The sequence below is a fragment of the Heterocephalus glaber genome, unplaced genomic scaffold (assembly GCF_053883595.1).
Source record: "Heterocephalus glaber isolate CG9 unplaced genomic scaffold, H.glaber_assembly_v1.0 deba00000347, whole genome shotgun sequence".
In the NCBI taxonomy this organism is placed as follows: Eukaryota; Metazoa; Chordata; class Mammalia; order Rodentia; family Bathyergidae; genus Heterocephalus; species Heterocephalus glaber.
The window spans coordinates 41,918,049-41,941,915 of record NW_028258143.1 but is presented as its reverse complement, the minus strand read 5'-3'; the positions used below and the strand labels follow the sequence as shown (position 1 = coordinate 41,941,915).

At 33.6% G+C, this 23,867-nt stretch overlaps 1 protein-coding gene across 20 annotated transcripts in view; it reads right to left on the bottom strand.

The window, feature by feature from the left end:
• Nucleotides 1-23,867, bottom strand: part of Slc4a10 (solute carrier family 4 member 10) — a 308,057-nt gene that overhangs the window by 191,702 nt on the left and 92,488 nt on the right. For 3 of the 20 annotated variants that reach the window (XM_004835862.4, XM_004835867.4, XM_087199470.1), the window contains exon 1: nt 19,151-19,421. The exons of 16 other annotated variants lie outside the window; for them this stretch is intronic. In XM_004835862.4, the coding sequence (XP_004835919.1) occupies nt 19,151-19,231 (81 nt within the window). In that variant the 5' untranslated portion in view covers nt 19,232-19,421. Of the gene's footprint in view, nt 1-19,150; nt 19,437-23,867 lie in introns of those variants that run through there. One more of the 20 variants, XM_087199464.1, reaches the window with a different exon arrangement.

The window sequence follows — 23,867 nt, the reverse complement described above, 5'->3', positions numbered from 1 at the left end:
TACTGGCAATATACATGTTAGTGATTCATTGATTGTTATTGAATTTAGAATCCTATTATTGTTATTTATCTGTAAGAACTATGTGTCAATCTGTAAAACAGAAATATCAGTTATTTCTCAAGTGGCGACCTTTATACTTCTTTGCCTGTATGACTATAGTTCAAAATAAGGATAAAAGTGTAGCAGATTAACTATGAAAAACAAAAGTGTGCCTTGAGGTGTGGTTCTGCTTCTCATATTTTCCAATGGGAAATTCCAATTTTATGCCTTCCAGGCACATTCTTAGAGGCTGTCTAGACCAATGTCTCACTATTCACAACATATCTGACCTGTGCTTGGACATATGCAGGGATAGAGAGCTAACTATTGCACAAAGAAACCCATTCCACAGTTGGAAAGTAATAATCTTTAGAGATATTGTAAGGTCACCTTTCCAGTCTCAGAATTCATCACGATGAAGACAGACAGACAGACAGACGAAGTAAGCAAATAAATTCATGAATGATATCCAAATCTGTCTCCCTATGATTTCAAGCCATGTATTTCTCCCACTTTGAAGCTGTATAACTGATTCTAATTATTGTACTTTATGATATTTTAAACATTTGAAGATAATAGTAACCATTACTCCTATATTTTCTCTTTGGCACGTGAATGTTTAAATTTTTAATGAACAAGAAGTATATTCCTCTATTCTCTGAGATAGAGATAAAAGTATAAGATAGTAATCAAATTATCAGCCATTATTAATTTAAAAATATATTGTTCTAGAGAATACAGCTTAGTCTTGAGGATGAAATGCTCTCTTCACTCTTTCCTTTTAAATGGGACACCACAATCCACATGTCAGGTTTTTTGGATCTTCACAGTATTCTGTAACCCGGTCCGCCTTAGGCTAGCCTGCTTTATTTCAGCAAACCTAAATGCATTTGAGAAGCCATAATTCAGTGCCATAAATAAATGAAGACCAGTAAATACATGGTCTCACCAATCATTTCCACTTCTCATAACATGGGAAAGACCTAGTGAAAGGTGATAAGACAACAACTCCTTTCTACTACTAGTTCTTAATATGAAATGTTTTATTGATCTTTTTCTATCTACATCTTTTCTAGTTATCCTTTTTAAAATGTAGGAACTAAATCTGAGCATAATTTTTCAGTTTTGATTCAACTTTAAGGAATTAAGAAATATTACTTCCTCTGGTGAAAAATTTCCTGTATCCCTAATTCCACTCAAGTTTATATTGACACTTTTTGTGAGTTATTAAAAATTAGTCAAAAAGACAAAAGACAACAAGTTCCTATGCATCTCTATAAGAACAAGTCTTAAATCAGTTTTCCACCATATTATAGTTTTATTGTAGTAAAACACACACAGCATAAAATTTGCTATTTTAAGGAATACAGCAGTATTAGGTTAACTACATATATATTGCTGTGCAATGGATCTCCAGAACGTTTTATTATTGAAAAATTGAAATCCTATTCCATTGAAAAACAGCTCCCCTTTTCCATCTTCAAGCCCCTCCAGTCACCATTCCATTTTCTAAAAGTTGAACCTCTTTGGATACCTTATTATTAATGGAATCCTGTAGTACTTCATGTTTTGTAGCTAGTTTACTTCATCTAGCATAATTTCTTCAAAGTTCAACTATATCACATCAAGTGTCAGAATTTCCTTCTTTTTAAAGACTGAATAATATTCTATTGCATTACATATAACACATTTTCTTTGTCCCATTCATCCATTTAGGAACATTAATCTACTTCCGCCTCTTGCTTAATGTACATACTATTGTTATGAGCATAAGTGTGCAAATGTTTCTTCAAGACTTTATTTCCAAATTGAGGGGAGGAGAGTTTTACCTAGAAGTGAGATTGCTAGATCGTAAGAAAATTCTACTTTTAATTTTTTGCAGAAACCCTACACACTGTATTTTTGAAAATTATTTTAAAATTTATGGTGATGATTTTTGACATTTATTACTATTATACTTTATCTTATAGAGTATAATCTTCTCCTGTAATTACTTTTTAAAAAAATTTTAGTATAGGGCCAGGGATTTAGTTCAGTGGTTTCACCGCCTGCTGCGCAAGCTCAAGGACCCGAGTTCAATCCCTGGTACAAAAAAAATTTTAGTATATAAAGTTTTATCACATGTATCCATTCCTGTAGCCACCATCATCATCAAAATACAAAATAATGCAATCACCCCATGAAATTCCTTCATGTTATGTATCTCTTTAGGCATTAGGCAAACTTTTCATATATGTTGATGTGTGTTTTCACCTTCTACCTAGAATCCTTGCTAAACTAGTCTGGGGAGTTTTGTTTGCTTGTTTTATAGGTTCCTTGGAATTTTCTAAATAAATAATTATAAATATGGGCAGTTTTATTTCTTTTTTTCTGACCTGTATAGGTTTTCTTTCCTTTTCTTGCCGATTGCACTCATGAACTCTTCTAATCCTGTACAATGTTGGATAAAAGTGATGACAGTTCACATATTTGCATTTTTTTTCATCTCATGGGAAATGCATTGTTTTTTGTCATTAAGTATTATGTTAGCTATAGGTTTTTGGAGACATCCTTTCAGGTTGATAAACTTTCATTCTATTCCTAGGTTTCTTAGAGGTTTTTTTATTTTCTGGAAAGTATGTGGGATTTTTTTCAAATATACATCAAAATGATTATGATTGTGTGCATTTTTAATTTAGTCTGTTAATGTTGTAAATTACTTTAATTGGTTTACAAATAATGAATCAGGATTGCATTCCCATTTGGTCATGATGTATAACTCTCCCCAAAGATTAACTCAATTAGTTAATATTCTGTGGCTAATATCTACACCCCTCTTCATAAAGGATATTGGTCTGTACATTTCTTATACTACCTTTGAGCAATTTTTGGTATCATAGTTAATTCTGGCTTCATAAAATGAGTTGAAAATTGTTCCTTTCTCTTCCATTTTCTGAAAGAGACTGTGTAGAATTGGTGTTCCTTCTTCATTAATTTCTTGTCATATAGTATTCTCCATTAAAACCATTTGGACCTTTATATTTCTATTTTGAAATGATTTTAACTCATTTCAGTTTATTTAATAGTTGTAGATTATTTCATTTCAAGTAGGTTCAAGTACTAAGTGATCTGCAAGTAACTGGTCCATTGATTTAGGTTGACAAATTCATGTAAATAGTTTCTTAGTATTCTCTTATTCATTTTATAGTGTCTACAGAAGCTATAGTATTACTCTCTCTTTCATTACTGATATTGGCATTTTATGTCTTCTATATTTATTTATTGGGCTTGATAGAAATTTGTCAATTCTCTTTTTGAAGGTTTTTGCAATTTCTTCAATCTCAGCCATCTGAAATTTCGTGATTATGTATCTCAGTTTGAGATTAATTCTATTTATTTTGGTCGGCACTTGGTGAGCTCTTTAAATTTTAATACACATATCTTGTCTGCTCTCCCAATATTTTTAACTATTTTGAATTATTTCTTCACCTTTCCCTGCTTTCTCTTTCTGGAAGTACAATGTCAGATATTGGACCTTGTGTTTTCTAACATTCTTTCTGTACTATTTTCCACTTCCCTCTCAGGTTTTGGGGGTTTTGTTTGTTTGTTTTGTAAATCACCTCACCTTTGTCTTCTATACTTTCTGCTTAATTTTTCATTTAAGCTATAATATTTTAATTTCTAAGAACTCTTTTTAAAGTAAATTCAGTGTCTTGCCTTATTTCTCTAAGGGTATTAATAAAAGAATTTAGAAGGCTTCTACCCTCTTCCTACTTTCTGTTCTCAATTGGGTTTCTTTTTTCTATTTGTTTTAGTGTCTGCCATTTGTGTTAAAGATTTTCTTCGGAAGTCTCAAGATCTGTGGTTGTCTGTTCATACTGAAGAGTACAAATCTAAACAGATAATTGGAAATCTGGAGAGTGTAAAAGTATCAACTTTGAGCATACTATAAGGAGATTTGGCTTGGCAATTTCTTTGGGGAACTCTAATGTAAATATGTGAGGGGGTTCCCCTTGAGCTAATTAGATGGCATAGAGAAAGATCCTCTAATATTTTGCCTGGTAGTTGAAAGTCTGGCTGGCAGGACCTAGGAACAAAATGAAGGAAATAAATTGGGATCACGTCATTTTCACAGAATCCTGCTATTTTTATACAGTGCTTTCTGACCTCATCTGTACCTGAGTCACCTACAGCAACCTCTGAGTACCTGCATGGCTAAGCATAGTGAAATGAATCCCAAGGAACAAATGCTCTAGGAGACCCTTTATGAGTACGGATCACAGGGACTCTCTTCTCAAATGAAAAGTTGACACTTTTGCATCAATGAGCCTGCCTTGAGTGGGGTTCTGCTGATTCCTGAAATGCCTTCAAGGAGTCTTTCTTCTTGTCTCTGTACAAAGTATTTTGTTTCATTTTAATAACACTAATCTTTTTAGCAGTCACAACTCCTTTGGCTCCTACTTTACACATGGTTCCTTGTAGACCAAAACTTAAGTTTTCAAACTTTTTTGCTTTTCTTTTTGCCAATGATTCTCACTATAAATATGGCTAAAAATAACCGGTAGTATCCACAACACAATCTGAATGTTGAGCTGTCTTGAAATTTCCTTCACCAGATTAATCTCAGACTCCCACAAAGTCTCAAGACATGGCCAAATGTATACAAGTTTTCTGCCAGAGTATGACACACATAAAAAGCCAATGAAGTCCTTGTTCCTAACTAAAGCCTCTACAGCTTGGTTTTTACTGTTTCCATTCTTATTAACATCCTGTCCTCCATTAAGCTGTATTTACAGAATTCTAGGGATTTTCTACTCAGCTTCTCCAAATCTTTCCAAACTCTTTCTATAAACCATTTCCAAAGGGATAGTCTATAAACCACTTCTAAATGGCATAGTCAGGTAAATCACAGCTCCACTTCTCTAGTACCAATTTTCTGCTTTAGTCAGCTTTCCCATTGCTAGACATAATAACCAGTGCTCACAATTTAAAGGAGAAAAAATTTAATTTAGTTTATGGTTTCATAAGATTCTAGTACATTGTCAGCAGGCTCCAAGGCAGAAATCTCCTGACAGAAAGGCATGGTGGAGCTAAGCTGTTTGGCTCACTGCAGCTGGGAAGCAGATAAAGGAAAAAGTACCACAGAGGTACAAGGTAGGGACCATATATAGTACCCAAGGCCATGCTACCTTGACCCACACAGACAGGAGCATGCTTGACTAATTTGCTAGGTATTTCTTAATCCAATGAAGTTGACATAACAGAATTAATGGTCACACTAAGAAATTTTCCCAGGACACTCAGCTAGGTAATAGATTTAATTTATGTTTTTCAAAGAGTAGGTTTCACCCATGTGTGGAACTTGAGCTAAAAGATTATGATAATCAATAACCACCACACTTTATTGAGCACCTATAGCAGGTAATGTCCTAATGACTTTACATATATTAGTTCTGCTGGGAAAAAATCAGAAAAAAGTACTGTAATTAAACCAATAAACATTGGGACACATACTTCCCATGAAGTCTTCCATGGAGTTTCAATTTACCTTCATGTCTCTTGTTTCAAAGTGGCATTTAGAATATGTTAATTGATACATGACTATTTAATTCCAGTACACATAATCTGAAGAAATATAACACGGTGATTAAGATCAACAGCTCTAGAGCTAGACTTCCTGGTTTCAATCCCATATCATCCTATTGTTTTGGGACAATTTTGATCTTAGGCAAGTTACTTTCTTTTTTGGTATACTGTATATACTTAAAGTAGAATTTATATGAATATTTACACACATACTAAATATGCATATATATAGTATTCTTTAAATATGTAAGTATGTATATGTATGCACAGACACATACTTGTAGCTTTTTCCTCAACTTTACTTAGTTCAATGGAGATAATTATAATAACTAATATTTATTTTAAAAGTACAGTATCAAGCCCTTAGGCAATGTTTCAAGAAGTTTCAAGTGTTCATTAATTCTTTCTATTCTCATTAGAACTGTACAGATTATCATATTAGTATCCTCATTTTATAGATAAAAACGCTGAGAAAAAAAGAGATAACTTTTCAAAGATAAAAACTATCAGTAAAGTGGAAGAGAGGATTCAAACAAAGAAGTCCAGCTTTAGAAATCTAGCTCTTAACTACTATGGTATACTGCCTCCCTCTATACTATACAGATAATTCCATATACTCTTAGGAGCTTGAATTAAATTTGAAAAAAAGGCATAAGTAGAAATAATGGTATACATTTATATGTAGCACATTTTCTAATACACTTTATTGGAAGTAGTCTCTATCATTCTTTAGAAAAAGGAGCTTGATGAAGAAATTCAGTTATATTTTTAACTGACTTTTTATTAATATTCCTATATTATTTTTTAAAGGCCTGAGATAAAAATAGGGTCTTTTCTATGTGTCTTTTTCTGATTTTTGAGAAAGAAAACAATCTCCAGTTCACAGTAAACTTTTGAAACTTTTAAAAACCTCCAGAAATGGGTCTATAATTCTAAACCAAATTCTGAAAATGTACTAGACCCATAGTGTACATATGGTTCTTTCCCAAGCAATGTGAAGTCACAAGGATTAATAAGAACAACTCATAAAAAATTCTGGAAAATAAGTTTTTCAAATAATGTAGAATACTACAGGAAGAAATAGTATTGTCAATTATATAGGTTATAGTTATAAAATTCGACTTAGAGGAGCATCTATGTCTATTTTCATTTCTATCCACTACTTGCCAATTTTAGAAGTTTTAATTGTGCATACTTGACTGTTGTATTAAAAATGAATACTAGATTCTAATTTTTCACAATAATAAAATGATAATTTAGGGGGTCTGATACCAAATGTCCCATCTCAGCTGTCATGTAGAAAAGAAATCTGCTCTTGGGTCTACTCAGCTTCTTTATCATCCTCAAACAACACTGAAAGTTCTCTGGTTTGTTTCAAAAGTTTAAAGGTACTATCAAAAGCATTAGCAATTTTGATTTACTTTATCATCTCAAAATGAAAAATGGGCAAAGCTAAATTATCCAGGGGCTTCCAAGATTACAAATAACAATTTCTATTTCAAATTTTCTTTTTAAAAATTCTTTTATTGGTACACTTTAGGTATACAATACGTTTACATTTATCATTGGGTGCTTGTACCTGTACATGATGTATCTTGGTTCTTATTTTTTTCCCCATTCACCGCCTCCACCCTTGCCTATTTACATAGATTTCATTTCTATTTTTTTTCTTTTCTCATAATTTTTTCTTTCCCTTCATTCCTTTCCCCTTCCCCTCCCACAACCCTTTGGACCTTTGGAACTTTTTCTATTTCAGTTTATCAATTCATTTTAATCCTTATTTATACATTCAGGTTCTCACACTAGAGAAACTATTTGGTATTTACAAGTGTGTCCTATTTATTTCACTTTTGAGTATGGCCTCAATATGCATCCATTTAGCAATAAATGTCTAGTTTCTCATTCTTTATGGCTCAGTAGTACTCCATTTTATAAAAAAAAAAAAAACCCACATTTTGTTTACCCAGTTTCCAGTTGATGGGCACTTGGGCTGTTTCCAAGCTTTAGCTATTACAAACTGTGATGCTATAAACATGGGTGCACATATATCGCTGTGGTATGACTCTTTTAATTCTTTGGGGAAGATACCCAGCAGGGGAATAGCTGAGACAAATGGGACCTCTAGCCCTAGTTTTTTGAGGTATCTCCATACTGATTTCCACAGTGGTTGCACCAGCCTGCACTCCCACCAACAATGGAGAAGGATTCCTTTCTCCCCACACCCCCGCCAGCATTTGTTATTGGTTAATTTATTGATATAGGCATTCTTTGTGGGCTGAGGTGAAATGTGTGTTGTTTTCATCTGCATTTCTCGAATGATCAGTGATGTTGAACATTTTTTCATATATTTATTTGCTGCTTTTGCTTCTTTGTCTGAGAAATATCTGTTAATTTCAGATGCCCATTTTTGAATTGGGTCTTTGAATTTGGGGGGAGTCTGATTTTTTTCAATTCTTTATATATTCTAGATAGTAGTCCTTTGTCTGAGGGACAGCTGCTAAAATTTTTTTTCACACATTGTAGGTTGTCTCTTAGCTCTGCTGGTGGCTTCTCTTGCTGTGCAGAAGTTTTTTTAATAAGAAGAGATCCCAGTTGTTGATTCTTTGTGCTAGTTCATGTGCAACTGAGGTTTTGTTCATGAAATCTTTTCCTACTCCATTGCCTTCAAGAGTTCTACCTAACCTCTCTTCCAGCTGGTTTAGTGTTTCTGTTTTAATATTTAGATCTTTAATCCATTTCATTTTTGTTTAGTTCATTGTGAGAGATATAGGCCCAGTTCTAATCTTTGGCAAGTTGAAACCCAATTTTTCCAGCACCATTTATTAAAGAGGCTATCTTTCCTCCAGTGAGGTTGTTTGGATCCTTTATTGAAGATGAGGTGGCTGAGTGTGTCTGGAGTTGTTTCTGCATCTTCTAGTCTGTTCCACTGGTCCCCAGGTCTGTTTCTTTGTCAGTACCATGCTGTTTTTATCACAGTAGCTTTGTAGTAGTTTCAGGTTGGGGATTATGATACCCCCTATCTTGTCTTTGTTGCCTAGAATTTCTTTTGTTATTTTAACCTCTTCTTCTTCCAAATGAATTTTTGGATTCTTTTCTCAAGGTCTGTGAAGTATACGTTTGGAATTTAAATTGGAATGGCATTAAATCTATACAGCAGTTTTGGAAGTATGGCCATTTTCACTATATTGGTTCTTCCTACCCAGGAGCAAGGGATGTCTTTACATTTTCTGATATCCTCTTCAATCTCTTTTTTCAGAGTGCTATAGTTTTCAGGGTAGAGGTCTTTGATTTCTTTCTTTAGGTTGATTTGTAAGTATTTCACTTTTTTGTGATGCTATTGTGAAGGGAGTTATTTCTGCAGTTCCTCTTTCAGTGAGTCTGTTGTTCATGTACAGGAAAGCTATTGACTTTTGTGTGTTGAACTTGTATCCAACTACTCTACTGAATTTGGTTATTAAGTCTAGTAGACTTTTGGTGGAATTCTTGGGGTCTTCAATATAGAGTATCATGTCATCTGCAAATAATGACAATTTAACTTCTTCCATTCCTATCTTTATTCCTTTTATTTCTTTCGTCTAATTGCTGTAGCTAATGTTTCCAGAACTATATTGTACAAGAGTGGTGAGAGTGGGCATCCTTGTCTTGTTCCTGATTTCAGCATGAAGGATTTCAGTTTTTGACCATTTAGTATGATGTTAGCTGTTGGTTTTTCATAGATAGCCTTAATCAGGTTGAGATAAAGACCTTCTATTCCAATTTTCTGTAGTGTTTGTATCATGAAAGGGTGTTGAATTTTGTCAAATGCCTTTTCTGCAACTATTGAGATGATCATATGGTTTTTGTCCTTGACTCGGTTAATATAGTGAATTACATTTATTGATTTGTGAATGACTAACCATCCTGGCAACCCTGTGATAAATCTGACTTGGTCAGGGTGTATGATGGCCCTCTTCTTGATGACCCTCTGTATTCTGTTTACCAATATCTTGTTGAGGATTTTTGCATCTATGTTCATTAGGGAGATTGGTCTATAGTTCTCTTTCTGGGTTGGGTCTTTCCCTGGTTTTGGAATCAGAGCAACACGTGCTTCCAGGAATGAATTCGGAAGGCTCACTTCAGTTTCAATTTCCTTGATGAGTTTAAACAGTAATGATGATATTTCTTCTTTAAATGTCTTATGGAATTCAACAGTAAAGCCATCAGGACCTGAGGTTTTCTTTGCTGGTAAATTTTTTTATTACATTTTCAATTTCACTCATTGTAATTGGGGCATTTAGAATTACTATATCTTCTTCATTTTACTTGGGCAATTCATATGTTTCCAGGAATCTGTCCATTTCTTATGTGGTTTCTATTTTATTAGAGTATAGGTTCTCAAAGTAGTTATTGATGATCCTCTTGATTTCTGCTAGGTCTGTTGTGACTTCACCTTTATCATTCTTGATTGCTTGGATTTGAGCCTTTTCTTTCCATTTTTTGACAAGTCTGGCTAAAAGTTTATCAATTTTATTTATTCTTTCAAAAAACTAACTCTTTGGTTCATTAATTTTTTGTATCATTCTCTTAGTTTCCATTGCATTGATTTCTGCTCGGATCTTTATAATTTCCTTTTTTGTACAAGCTTTGGGTTTGTTATGCTCTTTTTCTAGGAGCTTGAGGTTTTGCATTAGGTTATTTATATGTGTTCTGTTTTCCTAATATGGACATTCACTGCTATGAATTTCTGTGTAGAACTGCTTTCATTTTTGTCCCATAGATTCCTGTATGTTGTACTGGCATTATCATTTACCTGTAGAAACTGTCTAATTTCTTCTTTAATTTCCTCTGTGACCCATTGGTTGTTCAGGAGGGTGTTATTCAATTTCCGTGTGTTTGTGGGAATTTGCGGTTCCTTATGTTATTATTATTTCTTATTTCTTATGTTATACCTCCAATTTTATTGCACTATGGTCTGGTAATATACAGGAGGTAACTTCAATTCTTTTACATTTACTTAGACATGTCCTATGAGCTAGCATGTGGTCTATTCTGGAGAATGACCCATGTGCAGCCGAAAAGAATGTGTATTCCAAATTTGTGGAGTGGAGCACTCTGTAAACATCTATTAAGTCCATTTGTTCAATAGCTTGGTTCAGTTCTGGAATTTCCTTTTTGTCTAGATGATCTATCTATTTGTGATAGTGGGGTATTGAGGTCCCCCACTACAATTATGTTAGTGTTTATTTGGTTTTTCCTGTGTATTTATATTTGTTTTGTATAGTTGGGGGAATTTGTATTTGGTGCATATATATTAACAACTGTCATCTCTTCCTCTTGGATTGCTCCCTTCGCAAGGATGTAGTGATCATCTTTGTTTCTCTTAATTAGTTTTGGTTTGAAATCTACTTTGTCTGCAAATAAGATTCCTACCCCTGTTTTTTTCTGGATTCCTGTGGCATGGAGAACTGTTTTCCATCCTTTTACTTTCAGTCTATGAGTTTCTTTTTGAGTTAGGTGTGTTTCTTGTATACACCATTTTGCTGGATTTTGCTTCTTAATCCATTCTGTCAGTCTATTTATTTTGATTGGTGAATTGAGACCATTTACATTGAGAGTTATAATTGATAGATATTCATTCATCCTTGTCATGATGTTTTGCTGTTGTTGGCTCTTTTATTTCTTATTTTTCCCCCTTTCCCTTTAGTGTCTTACATTGCCTTGTGGCTTCCCTCTGTGGGGCCTCATGGAGTTGTGACCTTCATTGTCTTTTTCTAGAATATTGCTTAGAATTGTTTGGAGTGCTGGTTTGGTGGTGTTCATGACATTTCTCAGGTGTTCTTTGTCTTGGAAGTATCTAATTTCCCCATCGATTTTGAAAGATAATTTTGCAGGATACAACAGTCTAGGTTGGAAGTTATTTTCTTTTAGGGCTTGAAATACTTCACTCCAGGCTGTCCTTGATTTAAGGGTTTGTGTTGAGAAGTCTGCCATGATTCTGATGGGCTTTCCTTTGTAGGTGATTTGTTTCTTTTCTCTAACTGCCTGTAGGACTTTGTTCTTCTGTTGAGTCTCTGGGATCTTGACTATTATATGTCTAAGTGTAGGGGTTTTTTTATCGTGGCTAGGTGGAGTTTTATATGCCTCACTTATCTGTATGTCCAATTCTCCACCTCTGTCTGGGAAGTTTTCTACTATTACTTCTGCGAACAGTTTTTTAATGTCAATTGTTCTTTCTCCTATCAGAGAGAAACTGACTCCTATCAGAAAAAGTCAGAGAAACTGACTTCAAAGAGTACTGATTCCTATCAGTCTTATGTTATTCTTCTATCCATCATCTAGCAGCTGTTGGATTGATTTCTCATGGTCCCTTACAATTTTGAAGAGATCTCTGTTTTCTTGGTCCTTGACTGCAATCCTGTCTTCTATATCTGATACTCTATCTTCAGATTCCCTTAATCTGCTGTGGATACTTTCAATGGAGTTTTTAATCTCCTGAATATCTCTTTGAATCTGTTTCATGGATTCCATTTCTTTCTTATGTTGGGAAATCATGGTTTCCTTTTCTTTCTTAGGCTGGGCATTCATGGCTTCCAGCATGTTTCTCAGCTCATCTATTTTTTTTTTATCAGTTTCTGTTCTAGACCCTCTTATCATGTCTTTCACTCTGCTCACCATCTCTGTAGTTATCTGGGAGATTATTTCTGTTTTGAACTTTTTAGAGCCTCATTCATCTGTTTTGTTACTTCCTGTGCTATCAGTTCATGGTATCCAGGTGGTTGATGATTGGACTTTTCCACCTCGTTTCCCCCAGAATTTGCTTTTTGTGGGGTGGAAGTCTGAGTTTTTGCCTTACTTAAATTTCTTCTCATTTTTGTTTTTGGTACTGTCCTTGGTTTAATTCCTGGGTTGATACTTTGAAGTTGCTTATTGTAAGTATCTTTGTTGATGTATTTAGAACACTTATAGAATGATTGCTTCTCAGAGGTGTCTTCCAGATATAGCTGGTCTTTAGGTTTTCAGTCTCTAATCACTCTGAGGCGGTCTCATTTTCATTATACCAGGAGGGACAACTGATTAGATCAATCACAACGCCTTAGCCCAAGTGATACAATTAGCAACACAATAGCATCAAGTATCTCTTAGAAAATGCCAATTTGTGGTAGTTATTAATATATCACCTTTAACTGTGTGAATTAAATCAAAATCAAGGACCAATTCAAAATATGTTTATAGTGAATAAACTCTTCAATGTAGCAACTTTACCCTTCAGAATGGGACGTTAAAAGGAGTTGGGGAGGGAGGGATAGGTAGGTAAAAAGATAGGAGAAGGTTAGCAGTGAGGCCAGAGGGCACAGGCAAGAGAAGGAAAGAGAAGAAAAGAAAGATAAATAAGAAATATGAATTAGGGGCAGAACAGGAACACAAAGAGAGATGAAGAACAATTTGGGACAGCAAGGGAGTGAGGCAGACAGAGAGAGAGAAAGAAAAGAGTAAAGAAAGAAAAAAGAGAAATGTAAAAAATTTTAAAGAGTAGCAAAGAAGAAAAAAATTAAAAATAAGAGCAAAAAAATAGTGGTAATTTTGAAAATAACAAATAAAAGATAAAAATGAAGGGCCTCCTTCAGGGTAGTCTCTGCTGTCACAATAGACAACGTGGGCAGCAGTGTGCAGTTATATTTCAATGAGTCTCAGTAAGCCAGTCACAGACTCATGAGATTCAGGCAGATTTCTGGCTGCAAGTACCATGTTTAGCTCCCTGTCCTTCTGCAGGGTTGAACTGTGCAAGGTTCTCCTGCAGGTTCCAGCTGCCTTTCCCCTGAAGATAGTCCAGGTTCCGATGGGAGGTGATGATCCATCCAAATTACCAAGTACGGTGCTCTGGTGTGCCTTTATTGCAGAGATTCTCTTCACTTTTCCAGTGGGCTTCAGTTTTCATCAGGGAGCCTGAGAGGCCCTCTCTCTGTTCACTTCTGCAGCTCAGGACAATGGCCTTTATGTCACCCTGTGCCTCTGTAGTGTGGATCTAAGTCGCTGTACAGCCAAGAGACGGACGGAGGGGAGGCGGGGGGGGGGGGGGTGGATGTTGTTGTAGGCGCCCACGCAGCCAAGCTGGAGGCTGGTGGGTGTCTCTGGGGGTCCTCACCCGCTCGGTCTCAGGCTTGGTCTCCAGCTCGGTTCTCTCTATTTCAAATTTTCTCTAAGATAAAGTCTTCTTTATCCAAATATTCACCATAGTAACAGGAGAATTCATTGTATTAAAATGATCCCACTAGATTGTCCTCGGTCTAGGAAATTTCAAAAACAAAAAGCCAAAGCTAAATCAGATTACCTACCCATAAAACTGAGTTTACATCAGGGACAAGCAGGAGGTCTCTTAGGATCTGAAATCTAGGACTTTTGAGTGCTGTTGGATAGACTGAGTAATGCTCTGACATGCAATTTTGATAGAGAATTTTATTAAAATCCTTCATTTTGCTTCTACCCCCTACCTTGTCTACTAACTATTAAATCTACTCAGGAATTTAATTTTCATTTTCAAAGTCTCAAGAGGGTTACAGCTCTTAGAATGACTTCAAAAAATGGGGACTGCTCTTTTGTTTTTTATTTTATTTTCCCCAGCAATAAGTAAATCACCAAAAAATGTTTTCAATTTGGAAATCACAATCTAACGTTTAAGACTCTACCCTATCTGGTCCCCACAAACCTTTCCTGTGATAGTCTGAATTACTCTACTAGGCCATAGCCAAAATGGACTATTGTGTTCTATACAAGTATACCATTTGCTTCCCATCTCCCTTCCTTTAGTATGCTAACTCTTCTTTCTGGGTCACTCTTCAATATCCATCTTTTCCATTCTTCTTTAACTCCTTTGAACTCACTTCTCACTCAGCCCACTAACCTCAAACAGAAAAAGTTGTAGCTATTCCATTCCTGTTTTGAATTGTTATGGCACTCTACCATTCAAATTCTGTTATAGTTACTGATATTTACTATTTATAACTTACCACCTCGGACCTCCTAAGTCTTTATATCTTTGCCCAGTGTTGTGCTTACTATAACATTGGGAGATTTTGTATGTTTATTTCTTTTAACAAATTGCATTAACCTTCATTTGACCTTATGCCAATTTTTGGGAAATCACTGCATGTTGAAAAAATTGCTAGAGAAGAAAGCTGAAATTCAGAGATATATAACATTTACATATGTAAATTTCACTCAAATATCAAATTAATTCATGTAAGGAGGAGTTAATTGACCTTTTTTAAAATTCTACGTACACTATTTTTGAAAAATATTTATTAGTATATATTTGTGATATGTAAATTGGGAATATTTCATATTATATAGTCACTAAAAATTCAAAATATACTCTATAAAATAGGAAGTTCGTGTATATATATACATATATATATATATATATATACACACACATATATGCCATTGCATTTATGACATTTTTCATTTTAGGCTTTCAACCAAAATAAAAATTTTCACTAATAAGTAAAATTAATTAAAACAAATTATATTTTATTGTCAGTGAAAGTTTCCATTCCAGGGATTTTTAATGATCATGAAAATAACTCAGGGCCAGGGATTTAGCTCAGTGGTTTCACCTCCTGCTGTGCAAGCACAAAGACCCGAAAAAAAAGAAAAAGAAAATAACTCAGACCATTAAATCTAAGATATTATTTTCTTATATCTTGGTGGGTTTTTTCTTTTTTTTTTCAGTACCAGGGATCAGACTCAGGACCTTGTGCTTGCCAGGCAGGTGCAGCACCACTGAGCACATCCTTGGCCCTATACCTTGGTTTTTACCCCTTAATTTTAATCTCAAACCATAACCAACCAAAATTGCTGCTAAATTTTCCCAAAGACATAATAATCTTTCTGTCATTAATGAAGTACAGAAGTTGGCATAATATAGGAAAGCAAAGGATCTACACACATAGAATCCTTATATATCAATCACCCTTACTGTGGTGGATATGTTCCAAGCTCCCCAGTGGATGCCTGAAATTGTGGATTGTACCAGTTTCTATATTATTTAATGCTTATGAATTGTTTATTCCTGGAATTTTCCATTTAATAGTTTCAGAATGTAGATAAGGGAGGAATATTATAAAGTTTAAATCTACCCAGTAAGTAGATCTGATTTATCAATTCACAATTCTTATTGTTAGTAAATTTTAGAATTTAATCAGATGTAGCATGTTGTTCTTTGCATTTTTATTACCATCTCTATTTTAGTGTAGCAAATGTTTTGGGCCAAATTTTGTATTAGATAAGTAACTAAAGGGCAGGGGAAAAGAGTATGCATCATTATTGTTACAAAGGCCTGCCAACAGCCCATCCTAGCTCTCAAAATGTATAAGCTTTGTCAATAATATTGACAGTAATGTCCTCGTTATATGCTACATACTATTAAAAATGTTCTATTTACATTAACTCATTTAATCTTCACAACTCTTCAAGGTAGGTACTATTGCCATCTACATGTTACAAATGAGGAAACAGACCCAAGGTCATACTGCTAGTACATAGTATAAAGTTTGAACCCAGAGAATGTGGCAGTCTGAACACTTAACTCCCACATCATACAGCCTCTTACTGCAGCCAGCTGTTACAAACTGAAGAATTTTCAAATCAACTGTTTATTGCTCTAATACAAGAAAACAGGCATTTTGGAGACACTTTGAGTGGCATGCCTAATTTGGGATTCTGGGGAAGCATGAGTTTTGCATCTGTTCTACCCACCTTCTTGCTACACAGAAGTATGAAAGAGAACAGAGTAATGCTCAGCTATCCACTAGCCAGCAGCTAAGACCTACTTCCATTCTAGTTTCTCTCAATCCCTTTTCTGTGAGCCTAAATTGACATATTGTCCTGGCACTTTCCATCACACAATCAATCACAAAATTTTCAATACGATACATACTTTCAGATCCACTTTATTCGTATATCTCCCCAAATGACCTGGTTAGCATCAAATACATTGCTAATCTTTATTTCCAAAATTTAATCTCTATAAATCAAAACCCTCTTCTGTAATATCCACACTTACTCAAATACACATACCTACCCTAAAATTAGAGTGGATTTGTCACAGCCCTATCTTAAACTGATTCTTGGGGTCCCTGCTTTAGTCTCCTGCTGATGGGAGAGGTTCACCTTCATTCTCAAAATAAACCAATAACAATGGCTTATAGAAAACATAATGTTATTTTATTGATTTACATTTTATGACATCCTATTATAACAAATTATGCATTCTAAAAGAGTTTAATGCAGTTACCTATCAAAAAATTTATAGAATTTGTGATTATACAATTTAACCCAACTTTTTATTTCTCTAATACCAAGAAATTTAGGTTGGAAATAGTTGTATGTAAATCATCCTGGGTTTCAACAATTACAGATTAAGTTAAAATTCATTGTCACATACCACCTTTGAAAAGTCAATTCAAAATGTGAGCAGAATTAATTTCACATATTTTCTAATAATCTCCTTGAAATTAGGAAATGACTTTTTCTTTTCTAGTATTTCTTACATTATCAAATATATCATCATGCAAATGATCAGCTTTCTCCTAATGTTCACTGAATTCAAAAATAACCCAGTCATTTATAAACACTTATCTTTAGAAACTTATGATGTATTATGAAACAGATGTGTACAGGCAGAGACAACCTTTTAGGGAAAAAAATGACCAACTCTTACTAGGCAGGTTTACAATCAGTTTCTCCATTTAAAAGGTTAAGTTCATCTTGCATGGGAAGAAAGGTTAGCATTACATTTAAATGTCTGCTACAGTCTAACCAGTCTTTATAATGTAATCTAATTTGCCATAGCAGTAGAAAAAAATTTCTCTGATTTATAAAAGAAATGCAATTTTAAAACAGTAATTTTTCACCTTGAAAATTATTGATATATCCTCATTTAAATGCCACTAAAGAAAATAACCAAAAATCTTTATGGTTTGTTTTTTCTGAAAGGTCATAAATAGAGTGAAAAACAGCAGAATGCTTTGAAACCAATGCCTAGAGGAATCCCAAAGCAATGCCAAGAAACAGAATGTACTCATAGTGACTAATACATGCAAATACTGGAAATAAATTCTAACAGATTATACAGGTTTTGTGGTAAGTAAAAGGTATATTCAAATCATTTCAAAATTAATCAAGCTTAAGAATGTGGCAGTCTTCCCTGCTAATAAGAATATAAGCTGGTTAAGTAGCCTAGCTAAAATATAAATTATAGCCAATATCAGTAGGTAGAATTTTTTCAATGTATTTTTAATTAAAAAGGAGAAATTTAGCCTTTATCTGAATCAATTCACTGTTTCAGACTTTGTTAAATATGTTCATTTTTAATACATATTATTTCACTCTGATGAGTAATAATCATGATACAGAATCATGAAAGCAACACCATCTTTCTACTGAGAAATTCTGAAACATTTTTTATCATCCCTTGATCATTTATTGGGACATATCTGATAACAATGAGGGAGAAAGATGTGATATAAAAATATAGATAAAATATAGTTTTTTTCAAAATCTGAATGTCAATCACAGGTAGTTTCTTGCTCAAGAACATAAATCTGAGGATAGGATATAATAAACTAAAGCTAAATGCATTATAACTTGATTGGTAAAAATAGTTTAAAATAGCACAGTTTCAAGATAAAATAGATGTACAACTCCTTTGCTGTGAAGATTCTCTACTCTTTATAATTAATATGTTTAATTAAATCAATCCTTTTCAGTTGGAAAATGAAAGTAAGTAAATGTGAATCTCTCTGGACAAAAAAAAAATCTTCGACAAGCTTAAATGTTACAAGCTTTCTTTGTAAAACCCAGATTTATGGTCTGCCTTCAGCTATAAGTAACAGCTTAGCATAGACATATCTTTAAAGCACCAAAAGCATCACTACGTCAATAGATCTGAGAAATTATTAAAGTCAATGTCTTTTAAAACACTCCAAATATTACAATACAAATTTCAAGAAATTAGTTTGTATCTCAGGTGTTGATAAACATGATTTTACTTGACAAACTTTTTTGCTGTGTGGAGCACTGTAATGATAATAGCACCAATCTTTATGCTCAAGAAATTCCAGATAACAAAAATTTTGTAATATATCACTATCTGTAAGCAGCCATAATATAATTCTTATCAGTTTGATCAATTTGTTATTTTATCATTTGAAACAAAAGATGCAGTTTGACAAATGAGGCTTAATCTGAAAAAATCTAAAGAGCCCCAAAACTTGATTTTAATCATACAAAGAATTTCGTCCTTTACTCCTCATTTCCCAAAACAACTAAACACAAAGCCCCACACACACATATTTCTAAAATTCATAGCTTAGATACTGTCCATTATTACAAGTATTACTTTTTCAAATATCCAAAATTTATATTCAAAGAAATATCCAAAGGAAATATGGAAAGGAAAATCTGATAATAAACAATTACATTGACTAAAATATTATAAATTTTTGAAAACAAGAAAAAGCAATAACCCTACCTCCTAATAGTATCATCAAAATTCACAAGGTCATACCTGATGACTTAGAGATCGAAAAGGCTCACAGGATCCAGACAGCATGACCTTTCTATTTCCAGAAAACCCTAAAGATTGCATTTCCTGTCTTAAGCACAGCCATCTCTATCTCTCAGCATCTTCAGAGCTAGTGAAGAAATTATCAAACAACAGATCTGTCCATTAGTATCTGTTTAAGCCATCAAAATATCAGGTCTCATGTACTGTTTATCGTCTCCCTGTGCAGTTACAAACACCCGTGCTAACAGAGGCTGACACAGTTGTGTTTGCTGATGCTGCGAGTGCTGTCTGAAAACAGTAAGCTTACTGCTTAAAGCAATTCTGCCTCATGCAAACAGAATCAGCCACGTCCTTCAGGTTACCTTCTTCTTCTACTATCCAGATTTCACTTGCCAAGAAGACTTTTATTTTTTAATCCAAACTTTAAAATTAAGCAGTGCTCTATTTAATCAAGTATCCAATATGTCTGATGTTCATACTATATTAAAATACTAATTCTCAACTATTAGAAAGCTTTTGCCATGCATGACTAAGCTTCAGTAAATGACTTAACAAGCAAAACTGTACTCCTTTTTAGAGGTCTCTTCCCTCCAAACCATGTGTATCATTGCCCATTCAATGCACCAAAATTAGAAGTGCCGGCCGGGGATTTAGCTCAGTGGTTTCGCTGCCTGCTGCGCAAGCACAAGGACCCGAATTCGATCCCCGGCACCAAAAAAAAAAAAAAAAAAAAAAAATTAGAAGTGCCTAAAAATGAATAATACTTATTCTGGCAATCTTTGATAATTGCGTATAACAGTAAATTTGTAAATATGTATTTACTTTTTAATTTTTAGAAGCCTTATATTTATTTCATATTCACCAGGCCAACATGCTCCAAATAAAAATATCTTTTATATTTTTATTTAAAGCTTCTTCTGAAGTTTGCAATGAAAAATATAATATACTATTATTAAATCCCAAGGCTGAATTGTTATATCAATGAATGAAACCTATGCAAAAATTATTAGCATTTTTATAGTGAATTATCAATGTATCCTATCCATCAAGGTTCTATTCATGATTTCATTTTAGACAACACAAGAATCTGGAAAATTTTTTTAAGATTAGTGACATAGTCTGAATTAAAGAACTAATATTCTCTAAAATTATAATTGGAAAGGCTTTTTATTTACCATGTGTTTTAGCAATAAAGTCAAAAAATTAAATTATAGGCAATTAATTCATTCAAAATTACACGAAGTGCCCTAATCTTACCTTAAAACATCTCTCACATTTAGGTAGAGCCTGAATTAGTGATTCTCTGAATACTTTATATGCCTGTGAAATAAACTAATTGAACTTTCATGATAGCTAAAGTGCTGTACAAGAAATATTTGAACTAAAAGTAGACCAATAAATCAGTATGTCCCTTCTCCCATTCACATTTGATGAGCATAATATGTGTTATCATGCAGGTCAGTCATAATAAGTCTTATGAAATTATGCTTCTTTAGTAACGTGACCCACACTATCTTTTTAGAGAAATTACTGCCTCTCATTGCACAAGTGTAGACATAGAAACATAGGACTTAGTATTTTGGCTGCATGTATACTTGACACATCTGGATGAAAAATGACAAGGAGACATAGTTCAGCTATACAATTTTTACCTTCATATTATAATCAAAATAGGTATTCATCTTTCAAGACCTATCTTCCTAAGCTAGGGTACATCATCTCTCTGTATTCATTCTTTCCTGTAGAAATTAAGCATCTTCAATCTGTTAGATACTGTATAGGCTCTAGAGACTCCTTAATAAACAACCAAACTTCCTTTCACATAAAGGAGAAAAATGAGTATGTTTTATTATGACAGAAGAATAAGAGAGCTATCGCAGGCCTCCTAGTCTAGACTAGAGATCAAAAGAATCTCCTGGTAAAAACTGAGAAGATCCTGAGCAAGTCACACTCAAGCAATAGTAAATAATTTACATGGTTAGACTGTAAAGTGTATGAACAGATGAGAGAGATGAGAAGCCATGGACTTATCATGGGAAGATAGATAAGTTAAGACACAATTTTGGCCAGGAAATGATGAAAGCCTGTACCAAAGATGTTCCTGAAGGCATGAAGAGAAATGAATAGATTCCAAATATATATCTTAATGAACAGGGATAGAATTTGGGGACTTATGTCAGAAATGAGGAAAAAAGAAATGTCAAGATTTATTTCTAATTTCCTCTATCAATTTAGAACTCATTTTATGATACTATTCATCACATGCTTTAGGGTTTTTTTATTTATCAATTTCATGTGCCTATGTTTCATTTTTAGAAACTAGCTAGAAAGTCTTGAGGGGGAATATTTGGTCAACATTCCTTCTTTTTTTGTATTTTTTTTCTTTTTTGGTCTACATTTCTTCTCCAAATTCCCTCTTATGTGCATATCATGAGCAAAGTTATTAAATAAGGATGAAATAATAAAATTGAACTTCCTTATATATTTTGACAAAGCATGGATAAAAACTTTGCTTTTAATAATTCCCTTAATGATACTAGTTAGTATATAGTATCTGTTTTTTCTAAGTGTTTTCTTCCCAATTCATTTGATATTTGCAAAAAAAACACCAAACCCAAGTGCATAGACACTATCGATGTCTGTATTATCTAGTTGGTAAAATCTTTTAACCATAAATTACTTATTCATAATTCATTACTAGTCACACTTAATAGTAAATTAAGATAATTAGCCAATTAAAACTATAAGCAATTTTAGATAACTATTTCTCTGTTTAAAAAGAATTTATTCATAAAATGTTACAATTGTAATGTTACTAAGGTATGCTCAGCATAGTAATGCAGAATGCCTTTAAACATTGCCTAAGAAGTCTAACAAATGTTTTGTAAAAGGAATCATGAGTAGCGAAAACCTTGCAGAATGATCCTTTAGCACAAATGAAGAGAAAGCCAAAAAAGATGTCTCTTAGTCAATTCAGACTGATATAATAAAATTCCAGAAGAGTTGGTGGCTTGTAAACAACTGAATTTATTTCTCACAGCTCTGGAGTCTTAAAAGCCCAAGATTATGATCCCATCAGATTCAGTGTCTAGTAAGGGTTTTCTTCTTACTATTACTTCACATGGCAGTAAAAGACAACTCACTGGGACCTCTTTTATAAGCATACTCTCCCATTATGGAGGGCAGTACCATCATATTGCAGATTCACTATCATATTTGTGATTCACTATCATACTAGTTATTGGGTTTTCAACATATGAAGAGCATTTAGACCTAAGGAATTGAAATTATCTCATACCTATTATCAGATCATAGTACAATAAAACTGGAAATAAATGGCAAAAGAAACCACAAAAACTATATAAAACATGGACACTAAATAATACCCTTTTGAACAATCAATGGTTCACAGATGACATTTAAAAAGAAATTAGATAGATTCTGCAATTGAACCATAATGCCAATACGACATACCAGAAATTGTGTGACACAATAAAAGCAGTCCTACAAGGGAAGTTTATAGCGGTGAATTCCCACATCAGAAAAACAGAGTGAGCTCAAATAAATAACATAATGTTGAACCTCAAGCTTCTAGAAAAACAAAAATAAATTAAAACCCAAGCACATACAAGGGAGGAAACTAAAGATTAGAGCAGAAATTAATTCAATTCAGACTAAGAAAACAATACAAAGAATCAATGAATCGTAGAGCTGGTTCTTTGAAAGATTAAATAAAATAGACAAACCCTTAGCCAACTTTATGAAAAAAAAAGGAAACAAAAGACCCAAATCCATGCAATGCATTTCAGAAATGAAAAGGGTGAAATCACAATGGAGCCTATAGAAATCCAAAAGATCACCAGCACCTACTTTGAAATGCTGTACTCTAATAAGATGAAAATTTTAGAGGAAATGGATTTCTAGATAAATGTGAATTAGCAAAGTTGAATCAAGAAAATATAAAAATTCTAAATCAATATCAGTCAATGAAATTGAAGAAGTAATTAAAAAAAAAAACTGCCAACAAAAAAATGCACAGGTCCTGATGGATTCACTGCTGAATTCTATAAGTACTTTAGAGAAAATCTAATGCTATTACTCCTCAAACTCTTTCATGAAATTGAAAGGGAAGCAATTCTTCCAAAGTCATTCCTGGAAGCAAATATCCTGATACCAAAATCAGAAATGGATCCAAACAAAAAAAAGAGAACTACAGGCTAGTCTCTTTAATGAACATAAATGCAAAAGATCTTCAATAAGATACTGGCAAACAGAATGCAGCAAATCATCAAAAAAGTTACACACTGTGACCAAGTAGGATTCATTGCAGGGATGCAGGTATGGTTCAACATACACAAATCAATAAATGTAATACACCACATTAACAAAACGAAGAACAAAAAAATCACATTATCATCTCAACAGACACAGAAAAAGCACTTGACAAAGTCTAACACTCACTCATGATAAAAGCCCTACAGAAAACTGGAATAAATTGGTCTTTATCTCAATCTGATAAAAGCCATCTATGACAAACCAACAGCCAACATTATACTAAATGGTAAAAAAAATTGACTGCTTTCATTCTGATCTCAGAAACAAGGCCAGGATGCCCACTATCATCACTTCTGTTCAATACAGTCATGGAAAATTAGACAGAGTAATTAGAAAAGAGAAAGAAATAAAAGAAATATGGATAGGAAAGAAAGAAGTTAAA